The sequence below is a fragment of the Anarrhichthys ocellatus genome, unplaced genomic scaffold (assembly GCF_004355925.1).
Source record: "Anarrhichthys ocellatus isolate YVR2014 unplaced genomic scaffold, GSC_Weel_1.0 scaffold6, whole genome shotgun sequence".
Taxonomy (NCBI): Eukaryota; Metazoa; Chordata; class Actinopteri; order Perciformes; family Anarhichadidae; genus Anarrhichthys; species Anarrhichthys ocellatus.
The window spans coordinates 9,455,504-9,477,375 of record NW_022280036.1 but is presented as its reverse complement, the minus strand read 5'-3'; the positions used below and the strand labels follow the sequence as shown (position 1 = coordinate 9,477,375).

General features: G+C 40.7%; 2 protein-coding genes across 2 annotated transcripts; one reads left to right on the top strand and one right to left on the bottom strand.

The window, feature by feature from the left end:
- Positions 1-84: 84 nt before the first annotated feature.
- bola3 (bolA family member 3) lies at positions 85-1,574 on the bottom strand. The gene is made up of 4 exons (XM_031846690.1): positions 1,419-1,574; positions 1,189-1,312; positions 952-1,040; positions 85-726 (listed from the first exon to the last, which is right to left on the bottom strand). The coding sequence occupies exons 1-4, from the start codon at positions 1,485-1,487 to the stop codon at positions 661-663; spliced, it is 348 nt and encodes a 115-aa protein (XP_031702550.1). The 5' UTR covers positions 1,488-1,574; the 3' UTR covers positions 85-660.
- A 1,308-nt stretch (positions 1,575-2,882) lies between these two features.
- LOC116383248 (polycystic kidney disease protein 1-like 2) lies at positions 2,883-21,834 on the top strand. The gene is made up of 41 exons (XM_031846949.1): positions 2,883-3,171; positions 3,802-3,960; positions 4,047-4,235; positions 4,880-4,990; positions 5,496-5,643; positions 5,743-5,972; positions 6,057-6,467; positions 6,563-6,690; positions 6,789-6,927; positions 7,830-8,028; positions 8,134-8,245; positions 8,333-8,474; positions 9,937-10,146; positions 10,940-11,082; positions 11,399-11,578; positions 11,692-11,829; positions 12,115-12,261; positions 12,341-12,465; positions 12,560-12,680; positions 13,340-13,468; positions 13,552-13,777; positions 13,949-14,139; positions 14,260-14,490; positions 14,637-14,738; positions 14,859-15,037; positions 15,127-15,273; positions 15,391-15,590; positions 15,767-15,993; positions 16,084-16,303; positions 17,005-17,477; positions 17,734-17,830; positions 17,906-18,046; positions 18,130-18,315; positions 18,914-19,244; positions 19,779-19,912; positions 20,007-20,134; positions 20,218-20,378; positions 20,719-20,929; positions 21,032-21,133; positions 21,220-21,351; positions 21,434-21,834. Exons 1-41 carry the CDS (start codon positions 2,889-2,891, stop codon positions 21,602-21,604), a joined length of 7,434 nt encoding a protein of 2,477 aa, XP_031702809.1. The 5' UTR covers positions 2,883-2,888; the 3' UTR covers positions 21,605-21,834.
- The last annotated feature ends 38 nt before the right edge of the window (positions 21,835-21,872 follow it).

The following is a 21,872-nucleotide window of genomic DNA, read 5'->3' as shown; positions in this document are numbered from 1 at the left end:
TTAATTTAACTATATGTCCTTTTGAAACTTGATTATTAAGTGTGTTTTTTTTGTCACAAATGCCTCCAAAGTCAAACAAGTTGTGTGTGGAGGAAAGCTCCTGCTTTTTATTGCAATAAGCATTATCAATGCATAGGTAGCATGAATACGAGGTCCATGTATAATCCAATAGTTAGTAATTGATTTAAAAATCAATCAACTTTCATTGAACAGTAACAGATAAATTGTGATCACAGTGAAAAATAATGCTCCACAGACAAGAGTGTGTAGTAATTCTCCAACATTTAGGAAGATTGTATTGACTACTTCCTCGGCTGCTATTTATTAGACTAGTATTATCAACCCTGAGAAAACCCCAAATTGGTCAAAAACCTACATAACTTGACTTTTTAAAAGCATTTTCCCCAAGTCATTTTGTGCGTATTGTAGCCTTCACCCGTTTTATGTACCATCACAGAGTAGATGATATCTCACTAGTGTAGCCATACATTTATTTTACATTTCCCACTGTTAATGTGTAACTGCCAGAGACAATGAGACAATGTCCCTCTGCTTTTCTGCCACTGACACATTAACAACTACACTCTTTAAAACTCTACATTCACGATAGACAGGTTGAACAAAGGAGAAAGTTGTGGGTCAGCAGTGGAAGGACTTTCTCTAATGTTTTGGAACATCAGTGAATATTCGCAGTCCGTGCATTCCTTGAATCTCCTCCTTGAGCGCCTGTGGAGGACAAAACACAACAACTAGTGAATAACATTCAACTAGTACAGGTATAAACATCTTCAAGTGTACAATGCCCACCAAAGTTAAGGGGATAATCTTAAAAACCTTGCAAGCATGATGACAGAGAGATGTGGAAAGACAATAAAACATGTCACACAAAGCTTAGTCAGTTTATACTGCTACAGGTAATATGCTGGGCAGATTGTTATTGTTGTTACCTACCTGATTAACTAATTGGTGTTGTTGGATGGTCCTTTTTCCTTTGAACTCATTGGACTCTATATGGATCTCATACATGGCTCCACAACCACCTAAACACAGCACAGGATCAGTGTACAGCATGTTGGCACCACCTAGTTTCTACACAACAACAACAGATCTACATAATAATTACGATGAGGTCTATATTTGAATATTTGGAGTACGGTGCAACCAGTCACCTGGTAGATCTGTGTTTACCTGATATATCCACAACTTTGAGCGACGCGGCTAACGGGAACTTCTCCTTCAGCACGTTTGCGATGCGGGTCTCTCCGTCCGTTTGTGAGGACAGCCACCTCTGCACATGGCCACACACAGCAACCTGAGGAAGGCAGAAACGAGGATAAAGTTTAGCAAACTGCTGTTAGCATAACAGATCGACCCTGTGCACTGCAGCGCGAGCCAGGACTGTTAAAACGCGTATTTACTTTACTACTGCGATGAACCCGGAGAGCAGAGATCATAGTGCCGGTTAAGATCCGTTTACAAGCCAACATTGTGGAAATGTTCAGTCAGTTCAATGCCGGGACATATATAAAAGCCGCACAGGTTGTGTTGTTCCACAAGTCATGTTCTCAGAGAGCGTCGTCTCACGTTTATAACGTCACACATCCGGGTACTTGGTGAGTTGCGCTTTCCCCCCAAAACGATCAAAAATAAAAACAGCATATAAATAAATAAATTACACGTGTAATATAGCCACTAAGGAGAGAAAATACAAATCAACGGATTGATTGATTTGATTGAAGGATTCTTTTAGTGAGATAAAATGTTAATCATAGCATTTCTAATCGCAGAATGATGTGTTTGATTTTTATAAACTCTACTTTTCAAGTCTAAAAAGTCTAAAAGCTGTTACTGTGAATTATGTATCCCTAATGTGCACGCTGTCATTTGCTCCTGTTAATATTTCTTCTTTATGTAAAATGTTTGAGCCCAGACTGGCTGCTAGTCAGCTACAGAAGAGAAGACAAAATACACAAAACATTGATATGCAAAGTATACAAATTGACAAAATACAAATTGACCAGACTATAAGCTAATAGAGCTATCTTTTTCACTGCGGACATTTTAAACTCGTCACAGCAGATAAAACACAGGTGGATAATAACATGAATGATGGCTCTGCTCTATTTATGTGTCCCAGTAAGCCACGGCAGTGAGCGAGCATGTACAATACCTGGACCCTGAAACTGAAGCAGCTGAAGTGAATTCAGCCATCATGATTTTATTATTTACACCTGTGCTTTTCCTGCTATTACATGTCAAAATGTATTCTGTAAAAATAAAAATGGCCTGACCAGAACCCTGCATAACTACATGACATGCAGTCGTAATTTTGTAATTTGTGACAGGTGGCCTTTTTCTGTCTGCCATTCAAATGTCGGCTGATCTCTCCATACAGTGGAATTCATCATAGTAATAACATTTGAACCTAATATAAGTTAACCCCGTATAAAAAGTAAATGCTAACACCTTTTAGTTCAACCTTACAAATCAGTCTGAACAACAGCAGAGACAGTTGAACCCTCCAGCTCCTATTAAAGTTCAGGTTGACATTTACATGGTCGGAACAGGTCTGAATGAGAAGCTTATCTCAATCTGCAGGTTGTGGAGCCCTACATTAATCGAGGCAGAAGAGTAATCAGTGACTGTTGACAGTGGGCCTTGGTCCCTTTTCACTACAGGCCTGAGCTTTGTTTGTACACAAGAATTATGGGCGCAATACAAAGCTGGACAGTCATCAAGGAAGCGATCATGTCAGAAATCATTCTAAAGTCCTGTCTAGTGTCAGAATAACTGACGTCAATGCCCTTTAAAGACACGATGTTACCAGAGAGTCTGAACAGTGTACAGATGCAGAGATGGAAAGCACCATGTTCCCCACACTGACTTTGATGGTTCTCTTCCTCACTTGTTCTGCTCAGGAGGATGCAGAAGCTCTATCCTGCCCAGAATACCAGGAGGGTTTTGACGGCTCTTGCTACGAGTTTGTGGGTATACAGCGATCCTTCCTCAGTGCCCAGCGGTGGTGTGAGCGAGGTGGAGGACACCTAGCCTTCATCCTGAATGATGAAACGCAGCAGTTCCTCCAGAAGCACCTGGACCCGGAGAAGGACTGGTGGCTCGGGCTGGCACCTGCAGCTCCAAACCTCACACTCGACTCTGCTGCCACCAAAGGTGAGAGGGCATGTGGGTGGGGAACAACTGTAGACACTGCATGACTTCTAATGGCTTGATATAGATTTGTAGTGAGTTTACATGTTTTGGAGTCACAAGTGATAAAGATTATTTGTAAAAGTCGGTCAATTTCTCTGAAACCTATTTCAGTAACTATCATTTTAAAACTGTATGTATCTGTGATCAGTGGTTATAGCCAATAATGTCAGAAATAAAGATTATCACCGCAGCTGTTATCTCGTTGGGCAGCTTGCATGTCCATTGTATAGATCTGTCACATGTTTGTTGACTGACATTTGTTAGAAGACACATTTGGATATCTCCCTCAAGCAGCAGGTGTTCTTAGAGATATTCCTCATTCATTTGAACTTTTCAATAGGCTTGCTGTCAAGTGGTCTGATTTACAAATGTGTCTTTGTGTCCCTCCACAGAGAACGAGTCTTAATCATTCATTCACCCTGTCACCAGCTCAATCTATTGCTTTGTTGTTTTATTATCGCTATATTGCATCTTAACAGAAAGACAAGATAAGGAAAATGACCATGTCCTAACATCTGTGGCTTAAATAGCAGAATCCAAAATAGGAGTTTGATGTAAATAAATGTTGTATCTGTTTTTGTCCTTTCGCAGGTTCCCTTGCATGGCTGGAAGGCTCTTATGTCAGCTATAGTAACTGGTTGAACATGCCAGATGCACAAGCAGCCTGCGGACATATCCTGAGACATTCAGGCTTCCAGTGGGAAGCAGCAGGGAACTGCAGCCAGGAACTCAACTCTATTTGCCAGTTTGGTATGTACTCGTAAATAAATCACCAAACAGCATTCAAATTATGTTTTGTTTGCTCCCCTTATGTAATTCTTGATTATTTTTGTCAGATTCTGGAAGATCTATCGCATGTGATGGCCAAAATGCAACATTGCAATGTGGTTCTGGTCAAGTTATAGTGATAGATGACAGCTTCTATGGTCGAAAGAATATGCACTACTGCAGATCCAAACTTACAGCCTCACCCACATCCTCCCAGGAGGAGTGCAGCTGGACAGATGTGATGGATTCTCTAACAGGTATTATTTTACAGGTAGTATATACATGTATAATAGATCAGGTTACTCCCCATTTACATGACAAGATATTTACTCAACTTACTAGCTGGAACTTTGAATAATGGAACATTTTGTTTAAAGGAATATTTGTAGTTACAGTAAAAGCTATAGGAACATATTTGGCTTTGTTAAAGCCGCTTTATCAAAACGCCCAGATACTAAAATCACCACAAAATACATATTAGTTTTATGCTTTGTGTCAAACACAAAAAATATCAGGACAGACAAATGGATTACACTTCCAGAAAAGACATTAGGCAAATCCCCTCCTTAGAGCTGAATAGGTGGGCTTTAGGGTAAATATTCATTCACATTCATTCATATCAGTCTGGGATTAGTTATGCTGGAGGAGTTTGTGTAATTACTAAGCAAATCGTTTATGTTCTTCCTTATGGTTAATACACCTCTTAAACCCTCTCATTAGAGGGTTAAAGAAACATGAGCAAGATTATTTAAATTCAATAGGATGCAAATTGAACATTGTAATGCTTTTTACAATTTTTACAAACAAACCTTCTACAACAATATTGTCAAGGCCTCTTGATCAATGATCTTGAAAATAATCCAATCCGATTGTCATTTACTTGATTTATGTGTTGTTTCAGCCCATTGCCACAGTCTGCAGGCTTGCCAAGCTCCAATGGATTTGAGCTCTTTTGGGGAACCATGTCCTGTCCTGGGAAGTTACCTGTCTATAGAGTACACCTGCAAACATGGTCAGATTTTACTTCTACTATACATAGACTTTATCCCTCTAAAATAATATGCTCAGTCATTATGAGTGGAATCAGGTTGGACTATAACTTTTCGCCATACTAACTACAAATATATATATTTTTATTTTATTTTACTGCCTTACAGCTATACACGGTATGTGTAGTTCACAGCTAGTTTGGGTTTAGCCATAATAGTGGCCGATGTCGTCACCCTCCGACTAGGTTCTGTATGTCCTGCGTTCCTCTTTCAATGGCTGAACCACATTTCTTGTCCTTAAACTTTACATTACCCACAGAACTATAGCCCCTCCAGCTAAACCTGCCCGTTGACTTTTAACTGTATTACATGATTAAATCGCTGGTGTGACTAGCAGAGTGAACTTAGATGAACTGTTATGTATATAATGTAACAACGTTAACTCCAGGATGCATTATGCTAGTGATGAAATGTTCTTGCTCATGTTCTTGTTTGAACAAACCTCTCTGAAGCAACATTTCCTCTCAGGACTCCACTTGTTGATGAGCAAGCTGGCGGCCGTCTTTGATAATATCACCATCACTGTGAAGTGGCTCCTTAATCCTTTTCAGGGGAACCTCACATGCACACTGAATGCTGGAGATGGCCACACTATTGATCCATACAACCCAGAAGAGTGAGTAAGACTTGACTTTGCATTCAACCAGACAGTCAGGTTCTTATTCATTCACTATTTATGTAACTGTATTTAAGCTTCACTTTACCTGTCTCACAGGATTCAGAGCACTGTGATGCACAAATTCACCCGTCCCGGTGTTTTCATGGTTGCAGTGGAGTGCACTACCAGTGACTGGCATGTCACAGCTCAGAAACCCATAACCATTCAGGAGCCTGTTGGAGAGTTTGGTGTCATTACGTGCTATAGCAGGAATATGTCAACAGGTGGCACTAAATGCAATGTGCTTCATGGTAGACCTGTTCAGATCCAGGTCATGGTAGAGGCAGGTGAGTCAGTCTAAGACTGTAGGGATTAAATGCTTCCAATAAATTTCAAAATAAAGATTAATTCCATATTTTTTTCATAAATAGGTACAAATGTTTCCTACACAATTCAGCATGAAGGCCATTCGGTTGCAAACTTGTCAGTGGAGAATGGGATCACACCCCACAACATTACACTGAGTGAAAGTGTGGCGGAGAAGCTTGGTCACGGCTGCCACAACCTGACTCTAGCCGCCTCTAACAGGGTCACAGCCCACACAGTGTCTACTGATCTGAAGCTGTGTCTGCTGGAGCCCATTGAAGGCCTGCAGGCCTCGGTGATAGCAGAGGAAGGCGTGTGTCCAGACTCTACTGATATCACTATTGGTGTTTCGCTGGAGCGGGGAGCCCCTGTGGAGCTGCTCTTTACTCTGACTGGAGCCAGTGACGCACTCTCCGAGAATAGAGACATGCTCAATGGCAGCTTACAAGCTTATACATTCTCCAGCCCACTTGAAGGTACTTACGGCTTAAGCTGTGCTGTAATTAAATGAAAATAATCACCCATAGTGTGTAATACATGCGTTCAATGCTGTTAAACTCTTTTGGTAAAGGGCCGTTGAAGGTGACGCTACGAGCTGTGAATGCCCTCTCTGACTCCGATGTGGACGTGGACTTAGAGAACATACTTCGAGCTTGCCAGAATCACTCAGACCTTTCACCAGATAAACATGAAAACACAGTATGTTGAAGATTAGTATCAAACAATTATGATCTGTGCATATGTTGAGGTGTTTGCTTGTTTCTGTTAAAGCACAATTACTTTGGTTTCATCTACAGACAGGTGGTGTGAGTATGGACAATTTGAAAATAACTGCTTCACCGGACACATTGGTTGACCACACTCAGAGTGTCACACTGAGTGTAACTGGAACTGAATCATTGCCCAGCAAAGGACTCGCATTTGAATGGGAATGTAGTAAGTACCACAATGACTTGACTACTGATCATTTTAAATGAGTCTCTAACAGTTAAAATCATAATTGAAGTAATTACGGGGGGTGAACACAATTAGAAGAACACAGACAATCCAAAACAGTAACACCTTAACAACAGTGAAGCTTTAAATGCTCAGTGTTTGTAACAGTGAGAACATTTTCATAGACATTATAAGCCCTGTTTTTATTATTAGGCCTTAGTCTTATCCTGATTGTGATAATTTTCAGGATGTGGATTTCACACCAAACATGATTAGACATGATTAACAGGTTTCATTTAATTTGTATGTGTCTTTGCGGACACTCCCTGTTTGTTCTCTGGCTGTGTGGACAGACACTGCTGGATTTGATTTCGTCATATGATCACCAGTAATGTGGATGATAAGAGGACCAATGAAATGTACCCATTTTCCAACTTTCACTTTCATTTCAGCATTACTGGTGTCAGACCTTCAGTCTCATTTCTGAGTAAAACATCCATTCATTCTTACAATGATCACACTGATCAGAAACCTGCCAAATATCTAATGTCTTCACTATTCTGGCTTCTGTTAGCACACTCCAAATAGCATATTCTGGTTTCTCAAAACCTAGATACGGTAAGTGCTTGTCCAGATTTCTGCAGACAGGATATGATGTTAACATGTTACCTACAGACACAGAACATCCAAAAACCCTGATCATAACTGGGACACGCACTCACAGGTATTGCTTCAATTTTCAATTGCATGGTAGTTTCTGAGATTGTATCTAGTGCTGATGTTCTACTGGGTTGCGTGTTCTTGTTATTTTGTCTGTCCCCTGTAAATATAGTGACAGATTTGTGATATTTGTCTCTGTAATCTCTTTATTGTTGTAATGCTATGATGTTCTTTCCACACAGAAGGAAACTGCAAATGCGGAAACAAAACAAAGGGTGAAACTCATGTTATTGAAAAAGATTGCCTTCCAAATCCCTTCGATATTTTCAAATACACTTTAACTGTGAAGAGAACAACCTGGTTTAGGAAATGGGTTGACTTTGCTTCAGCTTCAAAGTGCATAACTGTTGCACCAAAAGAATTCACAGATGTCACCATCAGGTAAATGGAGATAATTTACAATAAATGCTCAAATATGCTCAATATAACTATTCCACAGGTTTTATAAATACTGAAAATTACAATTACCTACTTTTATTCTTGCAGTTGTGATGACTGTGCTTCGATAAATGTCAACGACCATGTAAAGCTCAGACTGAGCTGTGCGACAACTTGCCCAGATGTAGTTTGGTATATTGAGGACCCCAAACCTTTGGCGGTAAGACTGGAACAGCAACTTGAATTGATTTGTAACAGTGGCGTAAGTGATTAATGTGTCAATTATTAACTGATTTTCTTTTCCCAGGATGACCTTAAAAAATGTTACTCCAAAGCAGGAAGGAGGCCACTAATTGAAAGGCAGGATGGCAACACTGAATATGTTGTACATAGCCAACGTCTGAAAGTTTCAAGGGACATATTGCACAACATCAGTGTGATTGCTTATGGTGCGTTTTCATCCCATAGTCAGAATGTTCTTTTCAGCAATGCAGCTTTTTTTAGAGATAGATTAAATGGGAACATCACCTAAATTAAGAGTCTGGAGTTGCTCCAATGACAAAAATTGGGTGAATGGTTCTGTGGACCCACAAAATGTTTCTTTTTATGCCCAAATTAGCTTTATTCTAAGATAAAATAAGATAAACTTTATTGTCCCACAGGGAAATTTGTCTTGGGCTCCAAGCCGCTGCAGCACATGATGCACTTGCCAGCATCACAATCCACATGCACGCATAGAACATACATACACTTCTGCATAAACATGCTTAAATGCACACTATCGACAATAGTTACGAATAATAAAACCAGGTGTGATCAACAGACAATGAATAATCAAGTCACAATATATTAGACCGCAATAAAATCATATGAATACATTTTTGTACCAATTGAGCCTGCAGATTGGCATTCTGAACCATCTGCCTAAAGGCAACACCTGGTATTCTGTGTTCAGAATATGTGTTGGGTCGTTCAGAATTTTCTGTGCCTCCCTGAGCACAGAGTTTTCTTTAAGGGCTGAAGATAGTGATGTTCTATTTCCCTATGATCTTCATGGCCGCAAGCTTAGACTGTACTGTACTGACGGTTTACCATAATATACTTGTATGCCATATCGAATTACACTCTTTAAAATCATCAGAGTCTAAGCCTTCTCAAAAAATACCTCATCTGCTGTAGCCTTGAACAAAGGTTTTCAATGTGAGCGAGCTGTCAATGTGGACACCAAGATATTTATATGAAGAAACCTGATTTATGGGTACATTGTGAATGCTTACTTGACTAAGGTCAACAATTGACTTTCGTTCGAATATCATTTCCTCCCATTTTATCGTAGTGTTCACAGTTCTGTAACAGAAAATGTACCTCATAGAAATAAAATAGGGGTAGAACGGACATTGCTCTCTTCCCGGCGAGCTTCCTTTGTACTAGTCAAATGACCACGGAAAACAGTTCAATGTCCCTTCTACTCCTCTTCTATTTCTATGATGTTCCCATATACCCAGAACAGTCCCCTGGGCACTCTCAGTGTCATCTATAACCTCTAATGCAATTCATCATCTATGGCGCAGTTCCAAGCATTATACTTGATGACATCACAAATTTGAGTTTTAGCACTCTAGTTTGGGGATTTGAGAGGGAGTTGGTCATGTCTACTAATATTTTAATATTCGTAGACCATAGGAATAACGTGTGTGGATTTTGAAAGTGAGCGTAGTGCTCCTTTAAAGACTAGTATGAATAGAGGTGTGGGCCCCTTTGAACCTCTTTTGAAACCTAGTGCTTTGTTCACAACTACATATTACCTTTTTTTTGCTTAAACTGACATCATATATTAATATACATATTTTTCGAACCTCTGGCTTTGAAAGAAATTGATTGACAAAATGTATGTTTTTTCGTTTTTTACAGGCAAGAATACATCAGGTTTTGCCAAGTACACTTTGCCAATACCAGGTCCTGAGCCAACTGAACCAGCTGCTGAGGCTCCTGCAGACAACCAGCCTCCCTCATGTAGCATCTCTCCACCGTCAGGAACAGTTCTCGATGCTTTTGACATCACCTGCAAATCAAGCTCTTTCTGCTCTACCGGCTGTTTTTATTGCTTCAAAGCAGACACAGGTGAGAATGTGCACTGTTACCTTTTGATTTAATTCACTTTTTAAAAAAAGAAGCTCCGTCACAAGGCAGAAAGAGAAGGAATCAAGAGCAGTATAAATATGCTGTCAGGAAGTGAGGAAAAGGCAGATTAAGGTCAATTAGTGTAATTTAGTTGCCGTATGCATGTGACACATATCCCAAAGTAAGAAACGTTTTGAATTGATTGGTGAGACCGAGATTTAAAGTCCCCCTCCACTCAAAAATGAGTTTTACTTATTGTTACTTCACTTGGTGTTTGCCCTTCTACATGTAGAGTGATGATCAGTATGTGCAGATTTTGATACTAGAAGTGTGTTTTCACATCTGCTGAAGGAGGAAGTTGCTCTTTGCTCTTTGCTTTGTTTAACCATGCTTTTGTGTCACCTCAAGAAGCCAATCGGTCCAGTATGAAACTTACACAAGTGTGGTGTGGAAACTTGAAACTTCTAGTACACATGCACACTTGTGTTGCGATTTGCACAATCATAGATATCGAAAATAAGGAAGAGGGAGGTGATGTAAGTTTGGGGTTTTCTAACTAGGTAATTGAGCTCTTTCCCTGTCAAACCACATGAAAAAGGAGAGTCATTTTCACATTATAAAACCTGTCTAGGGGGGATTTTTGAGCTACTTATAAAAAAATATATAGATTGAGTTTGATCACAATGGCTTTTCCTCTAAAAAATAGTTCCTGTGATTAATGCCAATGCTTAGGCCATTTAGTAACATGTATGCAGAAAAACTGTTTTACTCAATTGTCTCTTTTGTCCTGAAGGAAAACATCTGCGCTGCAGTAATGCAAATGAGGTGAAATCTGTCTTCCTGCCTCTCGGAGATAAGAACAACAATTACAGTTTGTCTGTCGTGGTGACTGTGAAAAATGAATATGAGAAAGCCAACACTACTGTCTCCACTCAGGTTTGTCATCTATCAGTAATCATGTATCTTGAGGAAACAAGATTTTGATTTATTGTCCCAGTGGGAGATTTGTTTTCACAGCCAGTACACAGAACCAGATCATAACAGTGCCAACGAGGCAGTTTGTTCAGGCTGTTATTGCAGATGGCAAAAGCCTCTGCTGAAGCAACTCTACATTTTAGAGCCCTGTATTTCCGACCGGATGGAAGTAATGTGAAATGTGAAGGTGATCAGTGTCAAGACGGAGCATTAAAGAAACAGGTTGTCCATCTGAAAGTCTTTGAATCATTCAGAGTGACTGTTTCTGTCCCTCAAGGTACGACCAAGCAGCTCAAGTACATCCGTGGAGGCTCTCCAATCTGCAGTGGAGGACAGTGTGAGTCAGTTAGAGCAGCAGGGTCTTCTCTCTGGTGAGTCACTCGGACAAATATTTACTTCAGTTTCTGATATGCTGAATACAGAGGACGCCCACGATCAGAAGGATGCAAGGACGAAGGTAACAGAATGTGGTCGATGTTGAAACTGTAGTGATGTATTGCTGGGACATTTGTTGTATTGTGGGCGAGTGGAGTGCATCATGGTGGTAATCAGCCATTCCTCCTCTTTCAGCTCAGAAAGCAAATGCTGACCAAAATGACCACAGTTCTGCTGGACTCACCCAGCAACACAACTCAGGAAGTGGAAGTGACGGCCAGAGCTGTGGCCGGACTCACCCAGCGCCCAGACGAGCTCAGTCCTGCTGCTCAAGTACAGTAGATTAGTTTTCATCAGGAAACTTAAGACAATACTGTACAAACAGCACTTTGTTTTAATACATTGTAAGAGGAGACTTCGGTCTGAATTACAGTCACAAAACAACAAATTAATAAATGTACTGTTCAGGATGTAGCATTCCAACACTTTAACTGCCATCCTCAGCCTGAACTGAGAAGGAAATTTTATGTTTAGAAAATGATATCAATAAAATGTGGATACAAAGTTGGACACAGATCAACTGTAATCTTTTCTGTTTCTGTATTATATCCTCTCCAGGTAGAAGCGGGTTCCTTGTTGGTAGACCTCAGCTCCTCCCTCAACACTATCAGTGTTAATCAGGAAGATGGAGATGACGGAGAAGTTGTGCAAGCAGCTACACCAATAGTTGAAGCAGCCAGTAATATTTTGAATGTTTCGTCAAATGTAAGAACAAAACTATCACTGATATTGCTAAATATCTGTTTTTTCAGACACCAAACATCATATCATGTGTTTTCCTCAGAAAAAAGTCTCAGATTTTCTTCTTACCGGGATAAGCAATGTTCAAAGTGCTTTGCTGAATAATAAAAAGCTGAATGGAGACCCTGCCATCATTGATTCTGGTCATATCAGTGTGTATGTCAACAGGTAAGAGATGACTGAGACTGGCTGGAGCTTGTACTTAAGAACAAACTAGTATTTACTGAAATTACAAAGATAATTCTGATTCTGCTTCCTGCAGAGTTTCTCCCGAAAAGATGCAAATGCAGGATATAAATGTCCAGAAGAACAGCTCCTCCAGATTTTCCTTTCCCGCACTGCCTGCTCATATTGTCTCTCCGGAGGAGCCAGTTGATGTCAGAGTAAGTGTGTGTAGTGTCCAGTGAAGATGCTGATACAGCCAGATTGATTGCCATCATGACCTTTTTTTGTTTAGTTGTAGTGTAGTCTGCTTTTATCTGGACATTATAAGGTATACTTTTCCTTAATCTTAAACATCCACAATACCTGGACCAGTTAAAAAATGAGTTCCTCATAATATTGACATTCTTAATTAGATCAGTTACAAATCTGCCTGATTAACATACATTTTTGCACTCTCTTGGGTCAATAAATAGAATATAAAAGATGGAAACATCGTAACTCAAAACATGATTAATATCTAAAATCATTAAGGCTGTCTTCAAACTAAGAAATTCTTAGTTGAGTAACTTTGTCAACTAATTGACTAAGTTGATTTAATTGACTGATTGATCTGTAAAACTGAGGTTTTTCAGAAAGAATCATGCAAAAACACCACTTTAAATCTTGTGTTTACCAGAGATGTGCTCCTAAATTTCTTGGAAATAAGTCATTCAGCAGGAAAAAAGCAACCCAACAGAAAAACACTGAGCAGTAATGTCTCTAAAAAGTCTAGGTTAAGGCCATATCAGATTAGGTCTGCTTCATTTAAAGTAATCTGTGTCACAGTTTTGCACAATTTGATTTCAACATATGGCAACGTATGTTCCCCTCCTTCTAGATGATGAGTTTTGAGAAGAACCCATATTCTTGGAAGGAGGAAAACATCACAGGAACTGTAGGATCCGTCTCTCTCACCAGAGTGAACGGCACTGTCATTTCTGTAGAGAATTTACCCGACGAGATAGAGGTAACGTTTGTTTTAGAGATAGTTTATTTACTTTGGACAACATTGGTGGATTGTTCTGCCTAATGTGTTTTCTGGGTTTTCAGATTCTCCTTCCAAGGCTCGATGTTGGGCAAGAGAACAGCACGGTCCTGGACCTGGCCAATTTCAGCACATTAATAATTTACGTTCCCTCGCCGGATGTAACACTGGTGCTGAAAATGGAGCCATCTGAAAACATATCCTTCATGCTATTCCTGGGATGTAAAGATTATCCAAATGATGAGAATTATGTAGCCAAGACTCAGATGCCTCTAGAGAACGTCAAAGGAGGTAAAATTACAATTACCAGACTTACTTTTAGAGTACCTAATATGACAGAAATTCACATTTAAATTATATTCATGGTTATCACAATGAGATAATTATCCAGATCCGTGTGCGTGTGTGTTAGCGTCCGTTTGTGTGTGTGTTTGTATGAATATATCTGCAATTCTAACACAGAGGAAAAATACACCTGGGTGCTGAGTCCTAAAGACAGATCAGGAGAAGTTGGAGAGCACTACCTTGTGATGAAGCCCATTGTTGATCCGGGCGTCAAATCCATGAATGCCACTGTCACTGTCATTTCCATCGCTGCCCAGTGCAAATACTGGAATGAAACTGAGTCTTCTTGGAGTGAAGATGGCTGCAGGGTAAGTAAAAAAAAAAGCACACACATCCACAGTGGTTGCATCATTGTATGTTTTGTGCATTAAACCTTTTGAAAATGAGCTGTGACGTCTGACCGGCTGGTTTTCTTTTTTTTTCTTCAGGTCGGTCCGCTCACCACGCCGCTGGTCACCCACTGCCTCTGTAACCACTTGACTTTCTTTGGCAGCTCCTTCTTCGTCATGCCGAACTTGGTTGATGTGTCACGCACTGCAGAACTTTTTGCTACGTTCACTACCAATCCCGTGGTGGTGTGTTTTGTGGGGGCCATCTTTGCTGCGTATCTCTTGGTGGTAGTATGGGCACGCAGAAAAGACATCCAGGACTCAGCCAAGGTGATTTTCAGTACAGACTTTCACAACTTTATATTGTTGATTTGAAATGCCACACCATTTGGAAAGTCTGATACATAGTTGTGGGACATTCACCTGATGTCATTGAATTTACCAACTAAGAAACGTGTCTTCACATTCACTTGTAGGTCAAGATCACAGTGTTGGAGGATAATGACCCCTTGGCTGAGTATCATTACATGCTGAATATCAGCACAGGTCATCGGCATGGTGCATCCACCTCCTCCCAGGTGACTAATGTCTGTTAAAGCTTAGAGGGGACTCACAGAAACAAAACCTGTTTGCTGCTTCTGTTGCACATGTATGATGCTGACAACTCTGTCCATCCTGATTGACGTTTTTGGTTTTAGGTGACGATAACCCTGCTGGGCACAGAGGGAGAAAGTGAGCCCCACCACCTGATGGACACTGAGAAGCCAGTGTTTGAGAGGGGTGGGGTGGACATGTTCCTGCTGACCACACACTTTTCCCTTGGAGATCTGCAGAGCATCAGGCTGTGGCACGACAACTCGGGAGCACATCCTGCATGGTAAGAGGGCAAAACGTTGTGATACCAAAGAGGACTAAATCATGAAGTTACTATCAGCACACAAGATAATTATTGAATGTTACATGCAGGTACGTCAACAAAGTAATGGTGCAGGATCTGGAGAGAGGACAGAAATGGCACTTCCTGTGTAATTCCTGGCTGGCTGTAGATGTAGGAGAGTGTGCTCTTGACAAGGTCTTCCCAGTAGCCACAGAGATGGACTTGAAGAGGTTTAGGTAGGACCAGCCGTGGATCTGGTAAAAACACATTACCAAGGAATCTGACTTGAGTCTGTGATTTATTATTTCTCCTGAATCCAAATTTCCTTTCTTTCGCCCAATACTTATTTCAAGTAACCTGTTCTTCATGAAGACAGCCAAGGATTTCAGAGATGGCCACATCTGGTTCTCTGTCATTAGTCGGCCTCCCTGCAGCACTTTCACACGAGTGCAGCGAGTGTCCTGCTGTTTTTCCCTGCTGCTTTGCACCATGCTGACCAGCATCATGTTTTGGGGCATCCCCACTGACCCTTCTGAGCAGACCATGGATCTGGGTAGGTAACAAAACATAAAACAAAAAATATTTCTTATGAAAGTTTTTCCTGGCAATGACCTGGGGCAAGGAAAGTATAACTGTGACAGTAGCACTGCTGAATGGATCGATGATTATCTAAATGACCTTAATTCACATACATTTAAACTGGATTTAAAGTAATACTTTACTTTGCAGGTCACATCGAGTTCACCTGGCAACAAGTTGTGATTGGAGTTCAAAGTTCAATCATCATGTTTCCCATCAATCTCCTTATCGTGAGTATCTTCAGAAACTCTCGGCCTCGAGAGAAGGGCGCCAAAACGGACACATCTAAACAAGGAAAGACTGGTAGAGTTTCTCCCTCGCAAACGTCTTCCCCTCAGAAAGCGCTGAAAGACATCACACCAGACACTGTGATCAAGGTGAGTTTACAGATATCCATATCTATAATTTGGAGGTGATAACTCCTCTGTTCTACACCTCTAAAGGGCTTGATGTGGTTTCTCCGTTAGGACATAAAGAGAATTGCTCAGTCACTCTCAAAGGCCATGAAGAGTCCGCTCCCTCACCTGGAGCTCCGGCCTGGTCAGCATGCGGACATCAACACTCTGCTGTCTCTGGTGGAGGACATCATCAGACAGCAGAACCGTGCGGCTGGAGACTTCTACACTGACGCTTCCAAGAGGGATCCCTCTATGATTCTCAGTTTAAATGCAGTTAATCTAGAACACGGTACAGTATAATAGTTCATACTGCTCGGATATCATGCGTTTCACATTTTTAATGGGTGGTCCATTTGGAGGACCATACTTATTAAGAAAAAAGGCAAAGCAATTAATTGATATAATGACCATTTATTACAAAGGAAATATTTAAATAACATACATACAAATTGTGAATCTATTAATATCTAAAGATATATAGTGTATTTTATCTTCAGGATTTATTTTTCTTCTGCAATGTTTACCTCAGCGGACTGGCTTGATGCAGTTTATCTGTGATACAGATATAAAAATGATCAAGTATAATTATTTTCTTCAATATCCATTGAAAGATTGAATTAAGGGTTAGGGCAAACTGTATCTTTTCTTTTACACACAAATCAAAGAGTTGTCTAGCAAACTCTCCTGAGTCCCTCAGACTTGTGATAGACCGATATGATGATGGTGATGTGATTGGTGACATTGTCAGTGGTCTAAATTAGGCCAAACTGTTTTTTGTTTTTTAGAATGACTATGGCCTATCTGTGGTCTCATTTGCATACCTAAAGACCAAATAAATAATGCAATAACCTGCAAAGTCCTGCTGGAAGAAAAACAATATGTTGACGGAGTATTACATTTAGTATGTTTTTTATAATAAATAAGAATTAACCTTGATATTTGCATAATTCATTTGACCAGCTAATCCTGATTTTCTTCTTTTATTTTCAGAAAACAGCATGTTGGGGAGCCCTGAGAAGACATCAGATGAAGTTCAGAAGAAGAGCACCAACAGCCGTTACCTGTACAAGCAGCTGCGTCATGTTGAGAAGGAGCTGGGTTTGTTGGGACTTTCTCGTTTTCCAAACCCAGACAGCTACAACCGAGCCATGCAGCAAGTTCAGGGAATGAAGGGTCTTCTGGAGTACCACCTCCACTCGTCCAGCCTGGAGGGAGAGCAGCTGGACCGCAGCCCCAGTCCAGAAGAGAGCGTCAAGGAAGAGACCACCAAGAAGGCCGGTCAAGGTGGGCTGCCGTGGTGGTTTGTGTTTGTTGGTTGGATACTGGTGATCGCAACCAGCGGTGTGTCAGGGTACTTCACTATGATGTATGGGCTGACGTACGGGAAAGACCGCTCCATAAGCTGGCTCATCTCCATGGTGGTCTCCTTCTTTGAGAGTCTCTTTATTACTCAACCGCTGAAGGTGAGTGACGTTACAGTAAATGGTCAGAACAAACATGGATATCATTGCAAATGTTTTTTTTGTTGTTTTAAAATATTTGAATTTTTTTAATTTGAGTATTTATTACCAAATATCATGCCATTCAATGAATTACTTCATAAACATTTGCAAGGCATTCTGGGTTGTCTATGTCCCTCCCAGTACTTCAGTGCGTACTGACTGTATTTATGATACATTGATCAGGAAGTGCCCTGGTATTGAAGTTCTTCTGTCACAGGTTCTTGGCTTTGCGGCTTTCTTCGCACTTGTTCTGAAGAAAGTTGACCAAGAGGAGTACGGAGAGCCTCAGATGGATGAGAGTCTGAGGAACACAGGTACGATTTTTCTATTTTTGTTGTATTGTTTTGTGTGGAAAAACAAAACATATCGGTACAACATCCCTTTCTCAGATGATCCTGATACAGTGCGGGCAGCAAGAAGAGATAGCACATGCAGTTTCTATCAGCCACCACCTCCCACTGACATCGAGAAGATAAGGAACACCATGATTAAAGAACAGAAGGTCTTCGGACTAATAAAGGAGATCTTTGGTAGGAGAACCACAGTGATACAACATATGAAGCAATGTAATACGTCTTCAGATGCTGATGGGATATGTTTGCTTGTAATGCAGCTTACATGGGATTTATGTGGATGTTGCTCCTGGTGGCGTATGGTCAGAGGGACCCCAACGCTTACTTGCTGACCCAACACATTCGGCAGAGCTTCAGCAGAGGGATCTCTGACAGTATGAGTATTCAGGATATGTTCAACTGGGCAAACACAACTCTGCTGAGCAACCTGTTTGGAGAGCACCCAGGTCAGTATGTCGGGACGTTATTAACTGACGCACACGACTGATTTGCATGGCTGCATGAATCACCTTTAATATTTGAAAATGAGTGTTTGTCTACATGGATAACAAAATGGAAAACACATGCTGATTATTCAGCTGTCATCATTTGGTAGATAGATATATAGATAATATCAGCTTTTTGTTTATTTTGGCTTCGGTTGCTGTATGGTAACCTGGTCCTTGCATTGTCAAAGTCATTGTATTTGTATATTGTTGTGTACCCTGATGTTCCTAAATCAAAATAAATAAATAAATAAAATTGAATCTGACTATAAAATATTAAGAATTGTGATGATTATAATATATATTCAAAGATCGATGATAGCAACACTATATTTATGTAGTAAAGTATAAAATGTGTTCAAACTTTTTCTGTCATTAACCTGTAACGGTGTAAAAAGGCCTTGCATGGTTCAAAATATGGAGATAGTTGTGACTAAGATTTTATTTATTTGTTTATTTGGGCTGAGTGTGACACGTAAAATGATTTTTCATCTGCAAAACGTTTTCCTGCTCTTTTCTTTAAATGTGTTTATTCTTGTTACCTGATAATCTGTCCCAGGATTCATCACAGATGGAAACTCCAAGCTGGTGGGTAATGCTCGCCTTCGCCAGGTGAGGGTGCATCAAAACTCCTGCCACGTGGCCCCCTCCATGCAGCAGTCTGAGCAGGACTGTCACGCTCCATACTCGTGGGAGTTGGAAGACATGAGCTCCTATGGGCCAGGCTGGAGCCGCTCTGAGGGTGATAACACCTCGCTGAGCATTCAAAGCCCATGGACGTATCAGTCCCAGCGTCAACTGAGGGCCTTCCCCATCTGGGGCAGCGTGAAGCTCTACAGAGGAGGAGGGTTTGTGGTGGATTTAGGCCCAGATTTACATAATTCCAGCAGGTAGGCATGATAAAACAGATGATAAGTGAAAAGAAAAGTCTACTTATATATTAGTTGATTGATAGAATATGATTGTCAAACATTTGTAGGTTCCAGCTCCTTAAAGGTGCAGTGCGTAGGATTTGACATCATCTAACTGTGAGGTTTCAAACTGAAATTGGTTCCTGTTTTACAAGTGATTATACACTAAAGAAAACATACTTATTAATATTATATTCAATTTCTGCCAATAGATCCCCTTAAATGCTATGCACTGTTACTTTACCTTTAGGGAATTAAAGCTTTTCTTGCAGCATTATATGATAGAGCGGTGACAAAAGCATCTTTTATCGTACATTCATTGTAGATTCACATTTGTACAATACCTTAATACTGCATCTTTAGATTTAATAAAAGTATTTTCATTGTCTTTTAACTCGTAATTAGCCTCAAATTAGTAAAGCAATGACAAAATTGTGCCACACAGTTGGCCTCTGCATCAGAACTTGCTGTTTGACGACATTTATAAATCGTATCATGTCGTTCTCTTTGTAGATCCCTTCAGTACCTTTATGACAACACCTGGTTTGATGTGTACACCCAAGCAGTCTTTGTAGAATTCACTGTGTACAATGCCAACGTCAACCTCTTCTGTATCATCACTCTCATGCTGGAGACCACAGCCATAGGTAAGTAGTCCGTGTCCAGCTCTTGTGTGGGAGCTGCAGAGAAACTTTAACTGTTTTGAGAAGCATGTTGTCTGTCGCCTTGTGTTTCCTCCAGGAGCTTTCCAGTTCCGCAGTGAGCTTCAGAATGTGCGTCTTTACCAGTCGACCGGAGGCTTTCACATCTTTGTCATGGCCTCTGAAGCCATTTACTTCCTCTTCATCATCTATTACATGTTTGTCCAGGTATTAATTCATTATACCTCGAATCTACAATCATCACTGGTAATAATGATTACTCCTCACGCAAACGCCTCTCCTCCTGATAGGGAAAGCTGATGAAGCAGCAGAGATGGGCTTATTTCAAGAGCAAGTTGAATCTGCTCGAGCTGGCAATTATCCTCCTCAGCTGGAGCGCGCTGTCTGTCTTCATCAAGAGGACTTTACTTGGGAAGCGGGACATGGAGTACTACCAGAACAACAAAGACCAGTAAGCAATAAGAGAAACACAACCCATAAAAGTATATGTGAGAGAAATATTTGAGTTTTTTGCAAACATTTTTTACAGTATATGCCGTGTAAGTGGTATAGTCTGGTGGTATATAGTATTTGTCAGTCAATGCTATATAATTAGCATTGTCTGACAAATGCTCAGAGAGAATTGGTCATTTTAACTTTTTGAAATGAATTATGTACACAGACAATCTGTTATTTGAATTTAATTTCAACTCAATAAATAGGAAAGCATTACTAGGTCAACTATTATTTCCTCAATCCATTGAAAACCCTTTCCAATAGATTGTAAAACAAGACTCATGTTCTGACTCCAGATTCGCCAGTTTCCATGAGACAGCCAAGGCCGATGCAGTGCTGGGGTATCTCATTGCCTTCCTGGTGCTATTGGCTACAGTCAAACTGTGGCACCTGCTGAGACTGAACCCTAAGCTGCACATGATCACAGCCACGCTGCAGCGAGCCTGGACTGATATCTCAGGCTTCCTGGTGGTCATGACCATCATGTTCCTGGCCTACTCCATCGCTGTGAGCAGTTTCCCACACTTCAACATCAGCATGCTGCTGGAGTCACTGCATTTGTTTCATTCAAAAGGTGGTTAATACAGAGACTAACTTTCTACTTTTCAGTCTAACCTGATGTATGGGTGGAAGCTATACTCCTATCGGACTCTGCTGAATGCTGCTCAGACCATGGTCAGCCTGCAGCTTGGCATTTTTAACTATGACGAGGTTAGTATGAGGCTATTATAAATGAACCACAGCAGATTATGACAGCTGAGCCTTCTTCAGTGCATGTCTTCCTCCTGATCCCCCAGGTTCTGAATTACAATCCAGTCCTTGGAGCTTTCCTCATCGGCTCCTGCATTGTGTTCATGACCTTTGTGGTGCTGAATCTCTTCATCTCTGTCATTCTGGTGGCATTCAGTCAAGAGCAGATCCATCACAAGGTAACTCACCCACGCTTATTGAACACATGTTGTAGAAGAAGTGAGCTCTTTGAGTTATGCACATGTCTCACTGTTCTTACAGCCGTCAGAAGAGGATGAGATTGTGGACCTGATGCTGATGAAACTCTTCAGTTTGTTTGGACTCAAATGTAAGAAACAAGATGGCGACTGCCCAACTGAGAGGCCAGTTGGTTCATCTGCTTCAAATAATGGACCCTCAGTGGTTTCTTCTGGGAATATCCGCGATGGTTGACATGTTCTCACAGAGTCCTTCGCTTCAGTTTTTGCTTTTGTTGCTTTGTGACTGAATTGCAATAAATTGTCCTTTCAAGTCTGTAAATTATTAGCATTTGTCTCTACTGCTGCAGATATGTCACTCTTGTAGGAGAATCTCAAACACTGAGAGGAAGTAGGAACCGAGGATGATCCTCATGTTACACACTGAAGCACTGTATTTTAGGCTGCTGTATATTTTGTTAAGCAAATGAATAAAAAATATTCATGGTTACTGAAACATTGTA